Here is a 22,645-nt window from a genome sequence, read left to right as displayed (position 1 = left end):
CACAACAACAACAATTCCACGTGGACAATAATAACATCACTAAGCTGACAAACATCATCTACAGATCAGCTTTGAACTACAAGGTGCTCAGAGCAATTTTGAGATGACTAGCTGAGATGATCCAGTCTCAAAGACTACTTGAATAAGGACTTGAGATAAACCCTGAACTTTGGCATTATACACAGAATGGATAATGAAGGATATAGTTACCTTTCCTAGAATTTGACAATTGGATATAGTTACCTTTCCTAGAATTTGACAATTAACCTAAAATTTTTCTTTCAGGATAAAGATAACTTCGCCCATACCCAGCAGGAAAAATAGAAAAGGGGAAATGTGGTGGTATTTTACTTGTACTGAAATGTGATTTTAATTGTATGTTAATAAATAAAGTTGCCTGGGGGTCAGAGTTATAGAGCCATAGCAAGTGCGTGGCGGTGGTGGCGCACGCCTTTAAGGACCTGGAGGGCGGTACATACAGGCAATGACAAGGCAGTCACGTGTTTAGTTTACAACCAATGAGAAGGCAGAACATCTAGAGTATTTAAAGACGTACACACAGGAAGTAGGCTCTTTTTCGGAGAGCTCTCTTGGCTGAAGCAGGATAGCTGAAGCAGGAAGGGTAAGGCTCTTAGTTCTGACCTCTTGGCTTTCTTCTCTGAATCGGCTCTGTGTTTCTTATTTAATAAGACGGTTGGTTACATCTACAGTGTTTCTTCTTAGCATACTCACTATTATAGTCACTTTGCTAACTACAGTTGAAAAAGAAATGGCCACTTTTGCTAGCATTGACAATGCATTTCTTCCTATAATACACATTACTCAATTCACATTGCTGAATATAGTTGAAAGAGAAATTGCCTCTTTTCCTAGCAAAGACAATGTATTTTCATCAGAGCATACTCACTACTCAATTAACATTTCTAAATACAATTAAAAGAGAAGTTGCCTCTTTTACTAGCAAAGACAATGCATTTCTTGTGAGCATACTATTCTATTCACATTTCTAACTACAGTTGAAGGGAAATGGCCTATTTTACTAGCAAAGACAATGCATTTCTTCTAAGCACTACTCTATTCACATTACTGAATACAAATAAAGGAGAAGTGGCCCATTTTTCTAGAAAAGAAAATACATTTCTTCTGAGCATACTCACTTCTATTCACATTGCTCAATACAATTGAAAATGAGTGGCCCTTTGTCCTAGCAAAGACAATATTCTTAGATACTCATTATTATATTCACTTTGCCAGCCACAGTTGAAAGAAAAATAGACTCTTTTTCCTAGCAAAAACAATGTGTTTCATTGGAGCTTACTCATTATTATATTAACATTGCTAAGTCTGACTGAAAGAAAAGTTGCCTCTTTTCCTAGCAAAGGCAATGTATTTCTTCTGAGCATACTCACTATTCTATTCACATTGCTGAACACAAATAAAAGAGAAGTGGCCTCTTTTGCTAGCAAAGACAATGCATTTTTTCTAAGCATACTCGTTATTTTATTTACATTGATAAAAACAGGTAAAAGAGAAGTAGCCACTCTTCCTAGCAAAGGCAATGTGTTTCTTTAAGTGTACCCACTATTATAATCACATTGCTAAATGCAGTTGAAAGAGAAGTGGCCTCTTTTCCTACTAAATCAATGTGTTTCTTCTTCTAAGAGCACTCACTACTCTACACATTGCTAACGACAGTTAAAAGGGAAATGCCCTCCATTTCCTAGCAAACACAATGTGTTTCTTCACTATCCTAGTCACATTGCTAAGTCCATTTGAAAGAGAAATGTCTCCTTTTCTTAGCAAAGACAGTGTGTTTCTTCTAACTGTACTCACTATTATATTTACCTGGATAAATACAGTTGAAAAAGAAGCAGCCACTGTTCTGTTCACATTGTTTAATATAGTTGAATAGAAGGGGCCTCTTTTCCTAGCAAAGACAATTTTTCTTCCAAGCTTGCACACTATTCTATTCACATTGCTGAATACAGTTGAAAGAGAAGTGTTCTCTTTTCCTAGCAAAGACAATGTGAATATTCTAAGCATACTCACTATTCTATTCACATTGCCAAATACAGTTGAATGAAAAGTGGCCACTTTTCCTAGCAAAGACAATGTACTTTTTCTAAGCATACTCACTATTCTACTCACATTGCTAAATACATTTGAAAGAGGAGTGTTCCCTTTTCCTAACAAATATAATGCATTTATTCTTACAGTACTATTTTATACACATTGCTAAATACAATTGAAAGAGAAGTAGCCTCTTTTCCCAGCCAATACAATGTGTTTATTCTAAGCAGCTCACTATTCTAATCACTTTACCAACTAGAGTTGAAAAATAAGTTGCCTCTTTTACTAGAAAAGACAATGTGTTTCTTCTGAGCAAGCTCACTATTCTATTCATATTGCTAACTGCAGTTGAAAGCAAACTGACCTCTTTAACTAGTGAAGACAATTCATTTCATTTAAGCATACTCTCTATTCTGTTCACCAAGCTAAATGTATTTGACAGAGAACTGGCCTCTTTTCCTAGCAAAGACAATGTGTTTATTTGAAGCATACTCACCATTCTATTCACATTTAAATACAATTGAAAGAGAATTGGCCCCCTTTCCTAGCAAAGGCAATGCATTTATTCTAAGTGTATTCACTATTCTATTCACTTTGCTAACTACAGTTGAAAAAGAAATGTCCTCTTTTATGAGCATTGACAATGTTTTTTTTCCTAAGCCTAGTCACAATTCCTTTCTCATTGCTGAATACAGTTGAAAGAGAATTGGCCCCCTTTCCTAGCAAAGACAATGCACACTATTATATTAGTATACACACTATTATATTCACTTTGCCAGCTACAGTTGAAAAAGAAATGGACTCTTTTACTTGCAAAGTCAATGTATCTTCTAAGAGTACTCACTATTCTTTTCACATTGCTAAGCACAGTTGAAGAAGAATGAGAATTGACCTCTTTTCCTAGCAAAGACAATACAATTATTCTAAAAGTATTCACTATTCTACTCACTATTGCTAAATACAGTTGAAAGAGAAGTAGCCACATTTCATAGCAAAGATAATTTGGTTCTTCTAAACTTTCTCAGTATTCTATTCATTTTGCTAAATACAGTTGAAAAAGAAGTGGCCTCTTTTCCTAGCAAAGACAATGCATTTCTAAGTGTACTCTATTCTATTCACATTGGTAACTATACTTGAAAGAGAAATGTCTCCTTTTCCTAGCAAAATTAATGCATTTCATCTAAGAGTACTCACTATTCTATTCACATTGCTGAATACATTTGAAAGAGAAGTGTTCTCTTTTCCTAAAAAGTAGAATACTTTCTTCTATATGTATTCACTGTTCTATTCACATTGCTAAGTACAGTTTAAAGAGAAGTGGCCTCTTTTCCCAGCAAAGACAATGTGTTTATTGTAAATGAATTCATTATTCTATTCACTTTGCTGACTACAGTTGAAAAAGAAATTCCCTGTTTTACTAGCACTGACAATGAATTTCTTCTAAGTCTACTCTCTACTCTATTCATATTGCTGAATGCAATTGAAAGAGACGTGGCCTCTTTTCCTAGCAAAGATAATGTGCTTCTTCGAAGGATACACACTATTATATTTATATTGTTAAATCCAGTTGAAAGAGATAAATGTCCTCTTAGCAAGGACAATGTGTTCCTTTTGTGCATACTCACTATTAACATTGCTAAGTACAATTTAAAGAGAAGTTGCTTGTTTTCCTAGCAAAGACTGTGTTTTGTCTGAGTATACTTACTCTTCTAGTCACATTACTAAATACAGTTGAAAGAGAAGTGGCCTTTTTTCTAGCAAAGACAATGTGTTTATTGTAAGTGAACTCATTATTCTACTCATATTGCTAAATACAGTTGAAAGAGAATTGGCCCATTCTCCTAACAAAGACAATGTGTTTATTTTTACGGTATTCACTATTCTATACACATTGCTAAATACAGTTGAAAGCAAAGTGGTCTCTTTTCCCAGCCTATAGTATGCATTTATTCTAAGCAACTCACTATTCTAATCACTTTGCTAACAAGAGTTGAAAAATAAGTGGCTTATTTTCCTAGAAAAGGCAATGTGTTATTTCTGAGCATACTTACTCAACAATATTCATGTTGCAAACTACAATTGAAAGAAAAATGGCCTCTTCAACTAGCAAAGACAATTTGTTTCATTTAAGCATATTCTCTATTCTATTCACCAAGCTAAATACATTTGAAAGAGATAGCACCACTGATGAAAGATACAAACCTACAAATATATCATGGTCCTTTAAACAAATAAGTACAGAATTTTAATAAAACAACAATAAAAACAAACCACAGGCCAGGACTCACACTTGTGCACTCTAGTATTCTGCTTGCCAGTTATAGAAATGATATGTTTGTGAGGCTCTTCTTTCAAAATTTGACACTTAATTGATAATTCTGATGTTTCAACATTGCAGATAATAGTTTTAACTAATAAAATCTATTTCATTCTCTTACTATAAAGGAAATTATATCTTTTTGTGATCACATAGACACTATTTTATGTTTCTTATGATTAATTTCTGGATGAAATTCTCTATCATGCAAATCTTTTAAAACCAAAAGCAAAATAACAGATTTTAAAAGAAAATTTGTATACTTTGTAATATACACTTAAAGCAACTTGTTTTGCTCCAGTTGCTTTATGTGCCATATGCACTTATGAAAATAGTTGAATTCCATTGTATGTATGTTTGTGTGTGAGAAAGAATGTCTTTTATGTATATTCAGGTGACACATGAGAAAAGAAGTTTGTCAGATATCCTGGATCTGGAGTAGCAGGTACATATGAGCCTCCCAACATGGATATTTGGGATGTGAACACAGATCATCCCCAAGAGGAGTATATGCTGTCCAGCCCCAAAGTACATTTCATGCAATAAACTAAAAGTCTTTCACATATTCACAAAACAATAAAAGAACTAAATGAATGGCAAATCATTGATGATCCTTGTATACATGATGACTCAATATTAAGATGTTGGATGTGTTCAATTTGTAGCATAAGTTCCACATACCCAAAGAAAACTTCCAACTATTTATTAAAGAAAAAGCTGTTTCTAAAGTTATATGGAAAGCAGAAAAGCAAAGAATTGCTCAAAAGGATTGTGATTATGGAGCAATAATGGACACTTAACTTGTGATGTTTGAATCCTACAGATTTTGCATGATGGGGGATGAGCTCACTTTCTCATGGAGCTGAGCTAACCTTGAGCAAAAAGGAACTATGTGTTTTGCTCCCACTTGGCTGGTAACCTCATCACAATGAAAGCAGTCTTGTGAATTAAACATCTTCTTTGCTAATGGTTTCATGATAAATGTCAATGCCATGTGACTTCTTGGTTACTGTTGTGTAAAACAAAATGGAGACATCCATAACTTCCTGCTGCCACTGAGCGCTCAGGGGATTATCCCATTTATACTAAAGAGGTGACACCAGACTACTATGGTGTGTGTTAGCTTTGATTTATTTTTGACACATTTCATTATCTGATATATTTAATGGATTCAAGAGAGAAGTAAATTTTCTTAGCCATGTGCCTCCAAAACTGACAAGGCATTAAAGAAATCTGGCACTTTTAAATGGTTAGGTTTTGAAGGCTCATGTAAAATTTGCATCAGTCTAGAACCATTCTTGGCCAAGTACAGGCCCTACCTGAACCAAAAGAATTTAACATCATGTGTTAAAAAAGCTGTTGCCAGCAGGCAAGTTTACAGCTACAGACTAGAGATAGAAGCTATGCTGAGACTTAATGTGTAGCCCCAGCTTCTCACCTGAAATCTCCAAGATTTTTTCACTAAGGAATCCTTTGGTCCATGTTTTCTGTCTGCTTTTTCCCAATCATGCACTAAAACAATGTTTTTCTTCACATTTTCTAGTCTATTCACAGGCATCAGGGAAGTAGAATACACTCCTATGGTGATATTTTATTTGTATTAAAATGTTATTTGTATGTTAATAAATAAAGTTGCCCGGGGGTCAGAGCTATTAGCAAGCCATAGGAAAGCAGGGCAGTAGTGGCATATGCTTGTAATCCCAGCACTTGGTGGGCAGAGCTAAGTAAGTCTCTGTGTGTTCAGAGCCAGTATTGGATACACATACCTTTAATCTCAATACCAATCATAGAAAACCTGGAGGTCTATACAGACAGGCCGTGATGAGGTGGTCATGTGGTTGGGTTTACAACCAATGTGGAGGCAGAACAGGAACTCTATATAAAGACTTTAACACAGGGGTAGCTCTGGTTCGGAGAGGTAGGACCACTGCAGGAGGAAGGGTAAGGTTTTAGCTCTTAGCTCTGACCTTTTGGCTTTCTTCTTTGCATTGGTTCTGTGTTTCTTATTTAATAAGAAGGTTGGTTACATCTACATTTGGCACCCAACATGACAAGAATCCATTAAAAACCACTTGGCTTGGCTTGGCGGCAGGTCCGGTTTCTGGCCTGGGCCGCCTGGCTCCCTAGCTCCGGCCCAGGCTGGACTGACCCACAGCTGGAGCTACTTGCAACTGCTACAAATAACTCAGGCCTGCCCTGCCGAACAGGGCCCCTGCCTGTAAAGCCAAGGCTTGACTCGGCTCAAGCGGCTATGCTTTCTTGCTCTCTCTCTCTCTCTCTCTCTCTCTCTCTCTCTCTCTCTCTCTCTCTCTCTGGATTCACACCTCGAAAACCAGGTGGCTATTTTGAAATTCCCTTGGATTCTACTGTTCTAAACAGACTTGGTAAGTCAATTAACATATCTATTTAAAAGAGAATATTTTTCTACATTAAAAAAAATGGGCTTTATGTGTACATTGGAAGAAAATTGCGCTTTGTTTGAAATTTTAGACACTCTGACAATGGAACAACTATATGAGAAGATTAATATTGATCAAATTATTCAGTTTATTCCTTTTCTTATCCTCATTTTACTATTTAAAAAGATAGTCAATTTAAGTGCCAGGATAACAGTATTAGAAAAACCTGTAAAAATGAATTATAGAGAAATCCAAATTCAGACAGAAGAAATTAACAGTGAAATTGTTTCAAAATTGGATCATAAGGTTACAGAAAGAAAGCCAGTTTTCACACAATCACCCTTAATTTATCCGGTAGCCATACAGCAGCTACCTGATGAAGAGAATGAACAAAATACTTGGATTCCAGTTAAAATGTTAGACTTATGAAGATTTAAAGAGGCAATAGCATCTTATGGCATGCACTACCCATATGTAAAGCAAATGTTAAACACCTGGTCAACTTGTAAGAGGATTCTACCAAAGGACTGGCAGGATTTTGCACAGGCTGTTCTTGAACCCGGACAAAATCTCCAGTGGAAAATGTGGTTCAAGGAGGAGGTGAAAAACATAGAAAAACAATAGAGGGATAAAGGAATACAAGTCTGCCAGGATCATCTTATTGGAGAAGGCCAATATGCTTCAGTACTAACACAATGTTTATATGAGGACCAAACCCTAGTTCTATGTCGAACGGCAGCCTTGAATGCATGGGACAGAGTTGAGGAACCAGGAAAAAAAACTGAGTCATTTACAAAGGTTATACAGAGCCCAAAAGAATCTTTCACAGATTTCTTACAAAGACTGACTTCAGCAGTACAGAAAATGGTCCCGAATTCAGAGGCTAGTCAGATAACAATTAAATCTTTGGCCTTTGAGAATGCAAATGCAGCATGCAAAACAATAATCAGACCGTTAAAGGCAAAATCTACACCTTTGGGAGATTGGATTAGAGACACGTTTAATGTTGAGGCTCATGACCATGATGATATGTGGGTAGGAGAAGCAATTTCAAAAGGTTTGAGAAATGTTAGATGTTTTGGAAGTGGAAAGCAAAGACATTTGAAAAGGGATTATAACAGGTCATTTCTAGAAATAATGTTTCTTCAAGGAACACTGGCAACCGAATGCCCCTTCCTTCTGGAGTATGCAGAAGGTATGAAAAGGGAAAACACTGGACCAACGAATGTAGATCAACAACGGACAGACAGGGTAATCCTCTGCCTCGAGCTTTGGGAAACTCCCAGAGGGGCCTCAGGCAGGCCCCCACAGTAAATCCAGTTCAAGCCTTTCCTGCAGTTTTAGAGGAAACCCAAACTCAAAGCAACTAAATAACCAAATGTCTATTGGAATAAATCATGTTGGTTGAGATGATGAAACAGAGAGAACAGGAAATTCAGGAAAAAAACATAAAGAAAATTTTTTGGCAAACTTCAATTAATGAACAAAAACCAAAACTAACAATAAAAATAAATGGTGCTTTGTTGTCTGGTCTGGTAGACACAGGTGCTGACATTACCATAATTGCACCAGAATTTTGGCATCCAACTTGGCCTCTTCAGGAGGTAAATGTACAACTGTTAAGAATTGGGACATTATCTCGAGTGAAACAAAGTGCAAGATGGCTTGAATGTATAGGTCCAGAAGGACAGAAACAAAAATTAAAACCATATATGGCTAACATAGCTATGAACCTGTGGGGTGGAGACTTGTTACAACAATGGAATACTCAGATTAACATCCCTCCAATCTCAGAAACAAATCATAAACTAGTACATGTTTCTGAGAGAAATATTAGAAGATATTATTCTAATAAGTGCTCACCAGCCATCCATGTCATACAAGAACAGGGCACAACAACTGATAATCTTCCAAAAACACCAACAGCTCTACCTTTAAAGTGGTTAAGAACCAAGCCTGTATGGGTTCAGCAATGGCCTTTAACAACAGAGAAATTCCAGCTTTAGAAGAGCTGGTAGAAGAACAGTTAAATGCTCAGCATATTGAAGAATCAACCAGCCTTGGAATTCTCCTGTATTTGTTATTAAAAAGAAATCTGGTAAATGGAGAATGGTAACAGACCTTAGAGCAATTAACAAAGTAATTCAGCCAATGGGCTCTCTATAATCTGGAATTCCTTTGCCTACTCTGTTACCAAAAGGATGGCCTCTCATAGTTATTAATTTAAAAGACTGTTTCTTTTCAATACCCTTACAAGTAAAACACAGAGAAAGATTTGCTTTCACAGTGCCTACTTATAATAATTCTCAACTGGTTAAAAGATTTCAGTAGAGGGTCCTCCCACAGGGAATGTTGAATAGCCCAATCCTGTGCCAATATTTTGTACAACAGCCATTAGAATTGGTACATAAAAAATTTCCTAAATCTATAATTTATCATTATATGGATGATATTTTATTAGCTGACTCAAATGCAGATACTTTAGAAAGACTGTTTGAAGAAGTAAAGAAAATTTTGCCTTGCTGGAGATTACAAATTGCTCCTAAAGATACAAAGAGAAGATTCTATTAATTATTTAGGATATAAAATAGAACTTCAAAAAATTAGACCTCAAAAGGTGCAAATTAGGAGAGATCAACTACAGACTCTTAATGACATTCAAAGATTATTTGGAGACATTTCTCATCTATGAACTATTGTTGGGGGAAAAATGATGAATTGAATAATTTGTTCAAAACCTTAGAAGGTGACAAGAACTTAAATAGTCCAAAAGAATTATCACCTGAAGCTGAGAAAGAATTGGTCTTGGTAGAAAAGAAAGTACATGAAGGGCATGTAGATCATATTGATCCAAAGCTGGATTGCATTTTGGTTATTTTACTTTCTAGGCATTCTCCAACAGGAATATTAATGCAAAGGTAAGATATTATATTGGAATGGATATTTTTACCAAATAAACCAAATAAAAAATTAAAAACTTATGTGGAAAAAAATCTCTGACTTGATTTGGAAAGAAAAATTGAGATTTCGTCAATTAGCAGGAATAGACCCAGCAGAAATTGTAGTACCTTTAACTAAGGAAGACATTGAAAATTATGGATAGAAAATGAAGCTTGGCAAAAAGCTTGCAGTAATTTTTTGGAAGAAATTAACAGCAAATATCCCAAGAGCCATAGAATTGATCTTATAAAGAGAGCTGATTGGATCTTGCCTCAAATTGTGAGAAAAAAACCCATATCTGGAGTTCATACATTTTATACAGATGCCAACAAACAAGGAAAGGCAGGTTACAAATCAGAAAATTTAAGTAAAGTGGTTCAAAGTCCTTATAATTCAGTTCAAAAATCAGAATTGTATGCCATTCTGTCGGTATTAATGGATTTTTCAGAACCTCTCAATGTAGTAACTGACTCTCAGTATGCTGAAAGAGTAGTATTACATATTGAGACTGCAGAATTTATCCATGATGCTTCAGAATTAACTTCACTATTTATTCAATTACAAGATAAAATCAGGAAAAGAAGTCATCCTTTATATATAACTCACATCCGATCCCATACTGGTCTGCCAGGCCCTCTAGCACAAGGCAATGATGAGATTGATAAATTGTTGACAGGAATTGTGCTGGAGGCCTCAGAATTTCATAAAAAAACAGCATGTCAATAGTAAAGTTTTAAAAAAGGATTTTTCCATAACCTGGCAACAAGCCAAAGAAATAGTAAAGAAATGTCCTACTTGTTCCTTCTACAATCAAACGCCATTACCAGCAGGATGTAACCCAAAGGGTACTCAGAGGAATGAAATCTGGCAGATGGACGTGTTTCACTTTGCAGAATTTGGAAAATTGAAATATATACACCACACTATTGATACTTATTCAGGATTTCAATGGGAAACTGCTTTGAGTTCTGAAAAAGCTGACTCTGTAATCACTCATTTGCTAGAAGTTATGACCATTATGGGTATACCTGCACAAATCAAAACTGATAATGCTCCATCATATGTCTTTGTTAAAATGAAACAGTTTTTTGCTTATTATAAACCATATTACAGGTATACCACATAATCCTACAGGTCAAGCAGTTATAGAAACATCAAACAGAACTCTAAAGGATATGCTAAATAAACAAAAAGGAGTAACAAAAACCCCCAGAAATAGACTACATAATGCTGTATTAACTTTGAATTTTCTCAATGCCAATGAGAAAGGAACAACAGCTGCAGAGAGACATTGGATAATAGAAAAAACTACAGAATTAAATCAACCTATATACTTTAAGGATGTGTTTATCTGAGAATGGAAACCAGGATATGTGTTACATTGGGGACAAGGTTTTGCTTCTATTTCTACAGGAGAAGATAAGCTGTGGGTACCATCAAAATTGACAAAGGTTCAATTTGAACAAGAGAGACCTCTTAATTAGAGGAGGTGATACTTCACCAACTATCATGAACATCCAATTTAAACTAACTTACACCAGTAACACATGCCTTTTCATTATATCAGATAATAACTTGCCAAAAAGGAACATTCACAAAAAACCTTGGGGAAAGGGTTTTTTTTTTTTTTTTTGTCTTTTAGGAGAATGAAGGTTAAGGAATTTGAAGAACACTAGACAAATGAGACAACTGAAGAAAAGGGACAAATCGTCTATCCTAAGAAACAGATTGAAATGGCGTTTGGGTATGTTATCTAAACAATTTTATGTCTTCCTAAATGTTTATGTTTGCTTTTCTTTAAAGATTTAACACTATTGGTCTTCTAATAGTCCCAGTTCAATTAAAATTTAAAGCTGACTTTGGAGTTGGAGAATGGCTCTCTCCTTCTTTAAACTCAAGCATGTTGTTATAAGGAAAATGCAAACTCCCTGTATCATGCCAGAAGAAAAGAGCCATCTTCTGCTATGAGACAGGAGAAAAGCCAAATTAATTAAGGGACTATTCTATTACTAATCTCAACTCTTTGATTCTATTCTGATTCTTTAAACTTTTCTTAAAGTATGAATTTTATATCAAAATTTACAAGATTAATATATATATCTATATATATATAGATATAGATATAGATATAGATATATATACATTTTAAACTGTGTTAAGATATAAGTGGTCATATAGAGTACTAACTAATTCTAAAAAAGCTGCATATATAGTCTTTGTGTTCGAGTTTCTTATCAGTTTTTTGCCAGAAATCACGGTTAGGCCTAACATCAACTAAAGTCTCCAGGAAGAAGATGGGGCCCCACAACAACAATTCCACGTGGACAATAATAACATCACTAAGCTGACAAACATCATCTACAGATCAGCTTTGAACTACAAAGTGACCAGAGCAATTTTGAGAGCTAGCTGAGATGATCCAGTCTCAAAGACTACTTGAATAAGGATTTGAGATAAACCTTGAACTTTGGCATTTTACACAGACTGGATAATGAAGGATATAGTTACCTTTCCTAAAGTTTGACAATTAACCTAAAATTTTTCTTTTTAGGATAAAGATACCTTCACCCATACCCAGCAGGAAGCAATTTCAAGAATACGACGCCCACATTCCCAAAGAGGTGGTGTGGGGCAGGTGGTTTTTTTGGTCTTTTAATGGGTTTTGGGTCTGGGATAATTTTCATTGATTAGGGGGGTGGGTTACAAGTTGTTGTCAAAAGTGAGGAAAAGGACTAAGCAAAGGAGATTAGATTTTAGGTTCTTATCTTAAAAAAAGAAAGAAAAGAAAAGAAAAATGTAAATACTTTACATTGGATTGGATTGTTTTATATTGTATACAAATTATATATATTGAAATTGATATTGTTAGAAATGCTATATATATATTTCTAATTGTACCATTCATTTAACAATGTAATGCAATTTTCTGATCCTTGAATGTTGTTATTACCAACTATTAGGATATAAAGTAATGAAAGTTAGTAGTTAGACATTATAATAGAACTTGTAGTTATATTAGGTATGTTTTCAAGATTGAGTAGATATATTTTATTTTGGTTGTGAGCCTAGCCTTTAACGGCTGAGCTATCCTTCCAGCCCTGAGTAGATATATTTTAGATAGACAGGTTATCTTCAAACCCTTCAGAGATCTACAGAATATGGCATTTAAAATGTTTTAATAACAGAAAATTTTTCTTTTTTGTTATGACTATGAGACATGTCAGCTCCTGGCAGTACCAATCTACTTCAGAGAAAATATGGGCATTGAAAAAAACTTCATTTGGAGTTAACTTTCATTGTGTAAAAGTTAGCCACTGGACAACAAAGTATCCTCGAATCAACTGCTGACAAACAGGACAGACAAGGACATGAAGCAAAGGACTATTGATTCTTGTCAAAACAAGTGTGGTTATGGCTTTATCAAAAGGCATCTTCTGAGGTCAGGACAATATGGCACCATCCCTGAAGTGGCCTTCGCAATCCAGGAAAGGTACAGTGCCCTTTTCTTCAAAGGCAGCTGAACAGGCAGTGGGGCGATGGCTTCTGATGTGCAATGGGAAGGCAGCTGAAACAGTTATTCTTGAAGAGTAATTAAGCTCACACCTCTCAACAGTAGAATGGCATTTAATAGAGGGATGTGGAGAAGAACGGGATGCTGAGATGAAGCCACATACTCACATAGCCAATAAGAATGGACAACTGAATTCAAAAAACATCAACAATTTCCAAAATTTAAAATCCTGAATCATGACATGACACTAGTGGAATTCAGGTGTTTCTGGTATATAGACTGCTCTCACCCAATGTGAGGTTGAACTGTTGACCTTGTGTACATGGTACTTCACAAATGAGTCTGTCAGATATGCTAAGCCTATAGGCTGAAGATGATGCCTCAACATTGCGGAGAAACCTCAGGTGATTGTCCAAGCAGCCTGCTGTTTCTGTCAACTCACAATTTTTTGGAAGTTGCTTACATATATTTCCTGTTTTTATTTTTTTGTTAGCTAATATTATTTCCTTCTTGGGTCTCTGAGGGAGTTGAAGATTAGTTAGTTATAGTTGAAGATTAATTAGGATAGAAAATGAATTGGATACAATAGGATAATGGAATTATTTTCTCTGAATTTGTCAAATACAAATGAACTAGACATTGTTTAGGTATTACTTGTATATATTGTATATAGTTATTGTACTTTTGTATATAGTTTTTCTTATGTTAGTTATAAGCTTTTTCTTTTTTTTCTTTTTATTAAAATAGAAAAGGGAAAATATGGTGACATTTTATTTATATTAAAATGTTATTTGTATGTTAATAAATAAAGTTGTCCAGGGGTCAGAGCTATTAGCAAGCCATAGGAAAGCAGGGCAGTGGTGGCATATGCTTGTAATCCCAGCACTTGGTAGGCAGAGCTGGGTAAGTCTCTGTGAGTTCAGGGATACAGCCAGTATTGGATACACATGCCTTTAATCTCAATACCAATCATAGAAAACCTGGAGGTCTATACAGACAGGCAGTGATGAGGCGGTCATGTGGTTGGGTTTACAACCAATGAGAAGGCAGAACAGGAACTCTATATAAAGACTTTAACACAGGGGTAGTTCTGGTTCGGAGAGGTAGGACCACTGCAGGAGGAAGGGTAAGGTTTTAGCTCTTAGCTCTGACCTCTTGGCTTTCTTCAATGCATTGGTTCTGTGTTTCTTATTTAATAAGAAGGTTAGTTACATCTACACACTCCCTTTTAGACAAGTCTATCTTCTTGTATGCAAATCATTTTTTCCTCCATTAAGGAGCCATACACTTGGAAATACCTGATCTATGTCCTTGTGGGCTCCAACTGCTGCCTATTTATCATGTTTGTGATAAACTCAGTCTCGTGGCTTTTGTCAAATGGTCAGACACTTTAGGACTTCTATTGTCATATTCTCTCCTGAATATTCTTTGCATTCTTCCCTCATTTTTTGGAAATTTTGGCTCAGAAAATTTTCAAAACACCAAGTTAAGTTAAATTTTTGATGTTATCCATTTTTATTTCTTCTGGATCACCAGGGCTGAGGTAAAGATGAACTGAAAAACAGCCATTTACATCTTACTGCTATTAATGACATGTATATAGGGCTGAATAGATGCCTCAGCAGCTAAGAACAATGAATTTTTTTGTCCAGAGGGTCTTTGTTTTCCAGCACACACAAGACAGCTCACACCTGTCTGTAGCTTCAGTCATGAGGGAGCTAATACAATCTTCTGGCCACCACTGGTACCTGGCATGCAACTGGCACACACATTAGCAAAATTTATACACCTAAATTAAATTAATTTGAATTAGACAACAACACTTACATGAAGAAATCCTTTTTTACAATATGGAGTTACATGTATCTCTCTTTACATCATTTGCATACCTTGTGTCCAAAGAGGCAAACAAAGCACACCATATCTCCTGGACCTGCAATTATAGATAGTATGAACCAGCTGCTGTGGATGCTAGGTACCAAACTTGGGTATCTAACATGACCAGTACTGCTGAGCCAACTCTCCGCCTACAAATATGTCATTATAATGCAGAAGATGAAGATGCTTCATTACTCCTTCTGTTATCTATCAATTGAAAGTAATGAAAGCCCCTGCTACACTTTCATTGAAGGATTCAATGGATATCTAGCCCTCTATGAGTGAATTCTCCATATTGCTTCTTATTGACATGGTTAACACACTTCTCCTGATGTGAGTAAAGACAATGAAAGGTTTTGTTGAGTCTCTACTCAACAAATCAGTCTAGCCAGACATATTAAAAATTTCTGTAATTTGAGTTATGGGTCTTTCTCTTCTTTGACCTTTGAATCAGAGAATGAAATGATAATGTAAACTTTAAACAGGAACCATCATGGTTTTGAGGAACAGTAAATCTTCTTAAAATTCAACAATGCATTAATTTCAATTGGTAAACCATTTCATATGTTCTCAGTATTTTGGTTATTTTCTTTATTTTGTTAATTTAAACTTTTTAAACTTTTAACTGTGTGCATACACTTGTGCCATGGTATGCATGTGAAACTTACAAGACAACTTACAGCTGTCAATTACTATTCTGTCTATGGGAATTCTAGCAATCAAATGTAGGTAGTCAAGTTTGGTTACAAGTGACCTCACTGGCCTTATTTGGGTTCAAAAATTATTTTTCTCTGTGCTAGTGTTTGGCTGTGCACACGCAAGAGCCCAAGTGTAGAAATAAGAGAAAAACTTGCAGGAGTAGTGTGGATATCACAGAGTGAACACCGGTCCTCAGGTTTAGTCGGACTTAGTAGAAACCTTCACACACTGAGACAATTCTCTGGCATTCATTTGTGGTTCTGAGAAAGTGTTATCAACAAGTGTCTAGTCCTCAGAATAAACTAACACAATAGAAAAATATGGCAGTATAAATATATCTATTTGCAAGTAGAATTCATTATTCAAATTATACTGTTTTCCTCAATCCTTAGATGACAACATGTTTACAATTTGAATAGGAATACTGATGTATTGTTTCTACTAACCTTATTTGAGCACTAGTGAGCTGCCTCATTAGGAAAAAATTACTCTGGTATGCAAGGCTGGGTAACCTGACCTTGATCACCATTTGAAGAGGGCCAAAAGAAACCCCACAAAGTTTTGTTCTGGTCCCAACATATCTGTCATCCATTCAAACCCATAATCACATTATACCCACCCCCACACAACAGAAATACATTTCAGAAAATAAATCTCTTGTCTTACATCTCTAGATAATTCCTTTAGGAGACAATACTTCAAGATGGAGTGGCATATGGATAAAAACTGGATCATGAAGAGGCAGGAATGTCAAAAATAGATACATATACATAGCACATAAAGTTATGTTATGAGATATACAGTTGATTGCTGATTATTTTACTTTCTTATATCTCTACCAGACAGATGAAAATGCTGCTTTGGGTACACACATGAGGTATTCAGTGTTTCTTATATTCTTTTCTATTAAGCATTTTAACATTAACATTGCTAAAATGCATTGCCAAAACAGGACATATTAGGGGTATATCTTCTACATTTGGACTTGTACTCAGGAGGCTGACACATGAGAATCATGAGTTCAAATGTAGCACTGATGAATTACTGACATCCATGACAGGCTAGATAACAAACAACATCTAAAGGGAATTTGTGAAAGTGTGAAAAACAAAATCAGAAACAAAAACCCACCACCCTTTCATAGACACCTTTACTTGAAAATTATGATCATATACTGCCAGATATTTAAATAAACAAGGGACCCCTTAGATGATAGGCGTCTCATTCTATACATTTCAACAGAAAAATACCCATCATCAAGTCAAAGCACAACAGAAGATGAACAGAGGTGAAAGAAGGAATATGTGAACCACCAAATAAACTTCAGTGAATTTGCCACATATACAGAACATTTCAATACCTACTCCAAAAGTTTCAAAATACAAACCCCATTACTGTGACCTCCACCATCAGAGTTTAGTGAATATAGTAAACAATTTATTTGCTTCAAGGCTGTGATAACAAAGAGATGAAACAAGATTTTTTCCCTTGAAACTGAAGACAATTTTGATGTCTAAAGGCTTTACTATATTGTTTACATGTCCAGGATTTCTCTTGTCTATGAATTCTTCCCTATTTCCTAATGTCCAGATGATATATAAAAGCTTTAAAATATTTACAGGGATAGAGACAGGGCCAAGCAGTGAAGACAAGTTCCTGCCCAGAATCCAGGTGAGGTTTTTGACAACTTCCTGTAATTCCAGGTAGAAATACAAGAAGACTACAGGGTCTACCCTTCTTGGGAACCACCAAGCACATGTATCTATCCAAAGACACACTGACATAACAAAATAAAAATTAAAGTGAATCATTAATCATTTCCACTCAGGACTATTTTTCTTGTGTAAGCATTCATGCCTGTAACCCAGATGTTGAAGCATCTAAAGGCTTACCTACAGAATTTTTTCTTTATCATGTATTGGTTCATATAACAAAAAGTAACCATGCAGGCTTAAAAGTCAGAGAATCAATACTTCTCAGTTGTTGGTATCATTTGGAAAAGTTTAGGAAATATGTCACTGGTGGTGGATTTTGAGATATTAAAATCCTCACACCACTTCAGTTCCCACTCTCTGCTCCCTGCTTCATGTTGAGGATGTGAGCTCTGAGCTTCCTGCTTGAGCTGTTATTTCTGACACTTGTTGCCAAGACTCTCTCTTGATGAACTTGTTTTGCTTTGGAACCATAAGCCAAATTAAGCTCTTTTTTTAAGTTGCCTTAGACATTGTGTTTTATCACAGGAAGAGAAAAAGACTAGTATACATCCATAAAGTTTTACTCCTGGATGAGTTATTTTATTTAATTGAAAAGAAGTATGATATCTAAAAGGTTGCCTTACTAATTAAATCCACAGGGCTTTTATTCATATGAGTTAGTAGATGAAAACAAAATAAAAAAGGACATTTTAATGCTTGAATAGATTGTTGACACTTGTCAGATTTTATCTCCACAATAAATAACCTTGAGTAACTAAATGTAAGCTTGTTGGCTAAAGATCTTACTAAATCCTTTATACTCATAGATTCCCCTTCAGTGTAAGTTCTTTTGCGTCCTCAAAAACTGCTCTAATATATGAAGACTTTAACAGATTGATTAAACACTACAGGTTTCACTCCTGGATGAACTCTTTCATGGTTTCAAAGACTATGGTAAATGCAAAGACTTTATGACACTGATTACACTCATAGGGTTCCTCTCCAATATGAATTCTTTCATGCCTTTGAGGTAACTGTGACATGCAAAAGCTTTACCATATTGCTTAGATTCATAGGGTTTCTCTCTCAGATGAGTTCTTTTATGAACTTGGAGATGATTCTCTTGTGAAAAGGTTTTCTCACATTAATTACATTCATAGGGCTTCTGTCCAATATGAATTCTTTTATGTCTTTGAAGATTTCTGTGACGTGCAAAAGTTTTTCCACATTGATTACATTCATAGGGTTTCTCTCCAGTGTGAATTCTTTTATGAACTTGGAGATAACCCTGTTGTGAAAAGGCTTTCCCACACTGATTACATTCATATAGTTTCACTCCAGTGTGAATTTTTTCATGTACTCTAATATAAGTATAATCTGCAAAAGATTTACCACATTGCTTACATCCATAGGGTTTCTCTCCAGTATGGGTTCTTTTATGTATTTGGAGATAACTCTGTCGTGAAAAGGCCTTCCCACATTGATTACATTCATAGGGTTTCTCTCCAGTATGGGTTCTTTTATGTATTTGTAGATAACTCTGTCGAGAAAAGGCTTTCCCACATTGATTACAGTCATATGGTTTTACTCCTGTATGAGTTATTTTATGCCTTTCAAGATTACTGTTACGTGCAAAAGCTTTCCCACACTGATTACATTCATAGAGTTTCTCTCCAGTATGAATTATTTTATGACCTTGAAGATAACTGTAACATGCAAAGGCTTTCCCACATTGATTACATTCATAGGGTTTCACTCCAGTATGAATTGTTGTATGAACTTGGAGATGACTCTGTTGTGAAAAAGCTTTACCACACTGATTACATACATAGGGTTTCTCTCCAGTATGAATTCTTTTATGGCTTTGAAGATGAGTGTAACGGGCAAAAGCTTTCCCACAATGATTACACTCATAGGGTTTCTCTTGAGTATGAGTTCTTCTGTGTATTTGGAGATTGCTCTGCTGTGAGAAGGCTTTACCACATTGATTGCATTCATAGGGTTTCTCTCCAGTATGACTTCTTTCATGCCTGTGAAGATAATTGGCAAATGTAAATGCTTTAACAAACTCATTACTCTGATGAAGGTTTTTTATCTGTATGATGTAATTTTACAGTTTGGTCTAATAGCAAAGAGGAGTCAGATAATAAGGTTTTACCACTTGGGTTCCTCTTATTATGGGTTCTTTTGGTTGTTTGAAGATACCTATGATGTTTAGGGTCTTAAGTACATGGCTCACTTTCATAACATCCTTTTCCATATGAGTTTTTTCATATAAATAAAAAGAATTGGAAGAACTCAGAGCTTTACCATACTGATTACATTCAAAATATTTTCTTGGGCTGGAGAGATGGCTCAGCAGTTAAGAGCACTGACTGCTCTTCCAGAGGTCCTGAGTTCAATTCCCAGCAACCACATGGTGGCTCAAAATCACCTGTAATGATCTGGTGCCCTCTTCTGGCCTGCAAGGACACACACAGACAGAATGATGTATATATAATAAATAAATCTTAAAATTTTTTTTCCTATACTGTGAGTCAAACTACATTTGCAAAGTGAACTAGGATGAACAAAAGAATTTACACATGTCATACTTAAAGGGCTTTCCTGTGGTAGAGTTTGTTGATGATTTCCAGTGAAGTTTGAAAAACAATTAATTGTAAACTTATGTCACATTCAGAAAGGCCACTCAAAGTGGAGACTACTACATATCTTCTCATTGTTCTGGGAAAAAGAGAGGTACATTGCTTCTTTCCTATCATATATGTGCACTTGTCCTGTTTCCTGAGTGACATGATATTCCATTAAAGAAAGAATAACAAATAAAAGGTTTCCATATTATAGTCACACAATTTATATTTTTCTTCCTCATAGATATATGGTATAGGTATTCAAGTTTCTCCACAAAAACCTTCTTAACTCTAATAAACTGCCCCTCTCACTAAACTTTGGTAATTCACAAGTATATTAGTAACACTAGCTTTACCAGAGAGTACTTTCTTATTAGAAGATTTTGGACATATGCTTATCATCCAATCAACACTTACGCCTTTTTCTATACCTGAGTGGTATAGAACTAAATGGAGTGACAGTTCTACAGCCTAGTTCTCATGAGGCTATGATTAAAATGGTGATATCTGTTACAGAATTGTTTCATTGTCTTCTTTCTTAAAGGAATGCTTTGAAAACACAGATCAGCTGCCTGATATTGAGGTACATGGTGTTGTGAGAATTTAGCAATCATCAATACACTTAAAGCTTTGCTTATTTACACTGCTGCTTTTCCTTAAAACTTCTAGGACCATTCATATTCTTCTGTGAGTTCAAGGCCAGCCTGGTCTACAAAGAGAGTTCCAGGAGAGCCAGGACTGTTACACAAAGAAACCCTGGCTTGGTATTCATAAGTGGATACTAGATATAAATAAAGCAAAGGATAATCATACTACAACCCACAGCTCCAGAGAAGCTAGCTATCAAGGAGAACCTTAAGAGGGACACATAGATCACCTTGGGAAGGGGAAATAGATGAGATCTCCATGAGCAATCTTGGAGTGTGGGGGGCAATGGAGGGCAGGGAATGGGGGCTAAGAACATAAGGGAATGGGATAGTCAACCTGGGACAGGGACAGAGTGGGAGAGCAAGGAAAGAGATACCATGAGAATAGGGAGAAACAGGAATCTATAAGGATTACCCCACCTTAGACTACTAGCAATAGTGGAAAGGGTACCTGAACTGGCCTACTCTGGTAATCAGATTGGTGAATACCCTGTCATCATAGAGCCTTCATCCAATAACTGATGCAGATGCCGAGTTCCACAGCAAGTACCAGGCCAAGCTCCAGGAGTACAGTTGAAGAGAGAGAAGGGTGATTCTATGAGCAAGGGGCATCAAGATCATGATGGGGAAACGTACAGAGACAACCAAACTAAACTAGCGGGAACTCATGAACTGTGGACCAATAGCTATAGAGTCTCCATGGGACTGTACTAGGCCCTCTGCAAAGGCGAGACAGTCTTTAACTTGACCTGCTTAAGGGGCCCCTGTCAGTGGGATCAGCATCCATCCCTGGTACCCTGGTACAAGAGTAGGCTTTTTGGAGCCCAGTGTCTATGGTGGGATACCTTACACAGCCTTGGTGCAGGGGGAGTGGCTTGAACCTGCCTCAACTGAATGTACCAGGCTCTGCTGACTCCCCATGGGTGTCCTTGCCATGGAGGAGGTGGGAATGGGAGGTGGGTTGTGGGGAGGTTAGGGGGAAGGAGGAGGGAGGAGAGGGGCATTTGAGGTTGGTATGTAAAATGAACAGAAAATTTTTTAATAATAAAAAAAGGAAAAAATTCTTCTGTGGGATATTTGTATTGCTTGCACATGAAAATTACCTTCTGTTTCTTCTAGATCTTTGAAATTTTTCATTAATATTATGGTCTTCCCATTTGTAGCCTAAAATATAACAGAAAATGGATGATATATTATTGGAAATTATACAAAATTTAAGTTACTATATCCAGTGAACCTAAAAACCATGCCTGACTTATTTACCAAGTCTTCCCCTTTATCAAGCCAAATTACAGAAGAGCATCAAACAGTTGTGACCTTATTGTAAAAATTGAACAAAAATTCACAGTCTTACCTATAGCAGTGAGGTTCCTGTAGGTCTCCAGCATCACATTTTTGTAGAGACTCTTCTGGGAAGGGTCCAGCAAAGCCCACTCATCCCAAGTAAAGTCGACATGTACATCATCATAGGTCACTGCATTCTAAATTATCCCATACATGTGTACAACAGAAAGAGTGATATTGATTACATTATAAATGTATATTTCTTTCACAATATATTTGTATAATTTTGGTGCTTGCCACACTTATTCCATGACAGAGAAGTTATAACATAATCTTCAAGTCAGTTTAGAAAGAAATTGAAAAGGAGGTTCGCACATGATATTTATTGGCCCTTTGAAAAGGATTTACCCTTCCAAGAGAAATGACTATTAACAGACATACAGAGATAAACAAATCAAGAGTACTAAGTACACGTCACAGAAAATGTATTAACAATTACTAAGTACAAAGAAATATGGGCAAAGCCTCATGCCTTTAACCTGAGCACACAGGAGGCAAAGGCAGGTGAATCTCATT

General features: G+C 36.0%; 1 protein-coding gene across 1 annotated transcript; it reads right to left on the bottom strand.

Annotated features, from left to right (window-relative positions):
- Window positions 1-16,687: 16,687 nt before the first annotated feature.
- Window positions 16,688-22,266, bottom strand: LOC131902010 (zinc finger protein 120-like; the record flags this gene model as incomplete). The annotated part of the gene is made up of 3 exons (XM_059253046.1): window positions 16,688-19,538; window positions 21,889-21,949; window positions 22,140-22,266. Coding segments are annotated over 3 exons (1,074 nt in total), but the record flags the coding sequence as incomplete, so codon positions are not given.
- Between the last annotated feature and the right edge of the window lie 379 nt (window positions 22,267-22,645).

The sequence above is a fragment of the Peromyscus eremicus genome, unplaced genomic scaffold (assembly GCF_949786415.1).
Source record: "Peromyscus eremicus unplaced genomic scaffold, PerEre_H2_v1 PerEre#2#unplaced_1155, whole genome shotgun sequence".
Taxonomy (NCBI): Eukaryota; Metazoa; Chordata; class Mammalia; order Rodentia; family Cricetidae; genus Peromyscus; species Peromyscus eremicus.
The sequence above is the reverse complement of the archived record's forward strand: the minus strand, read 5'-3'. Positions and strand labels throughout refer to the sequence as shown.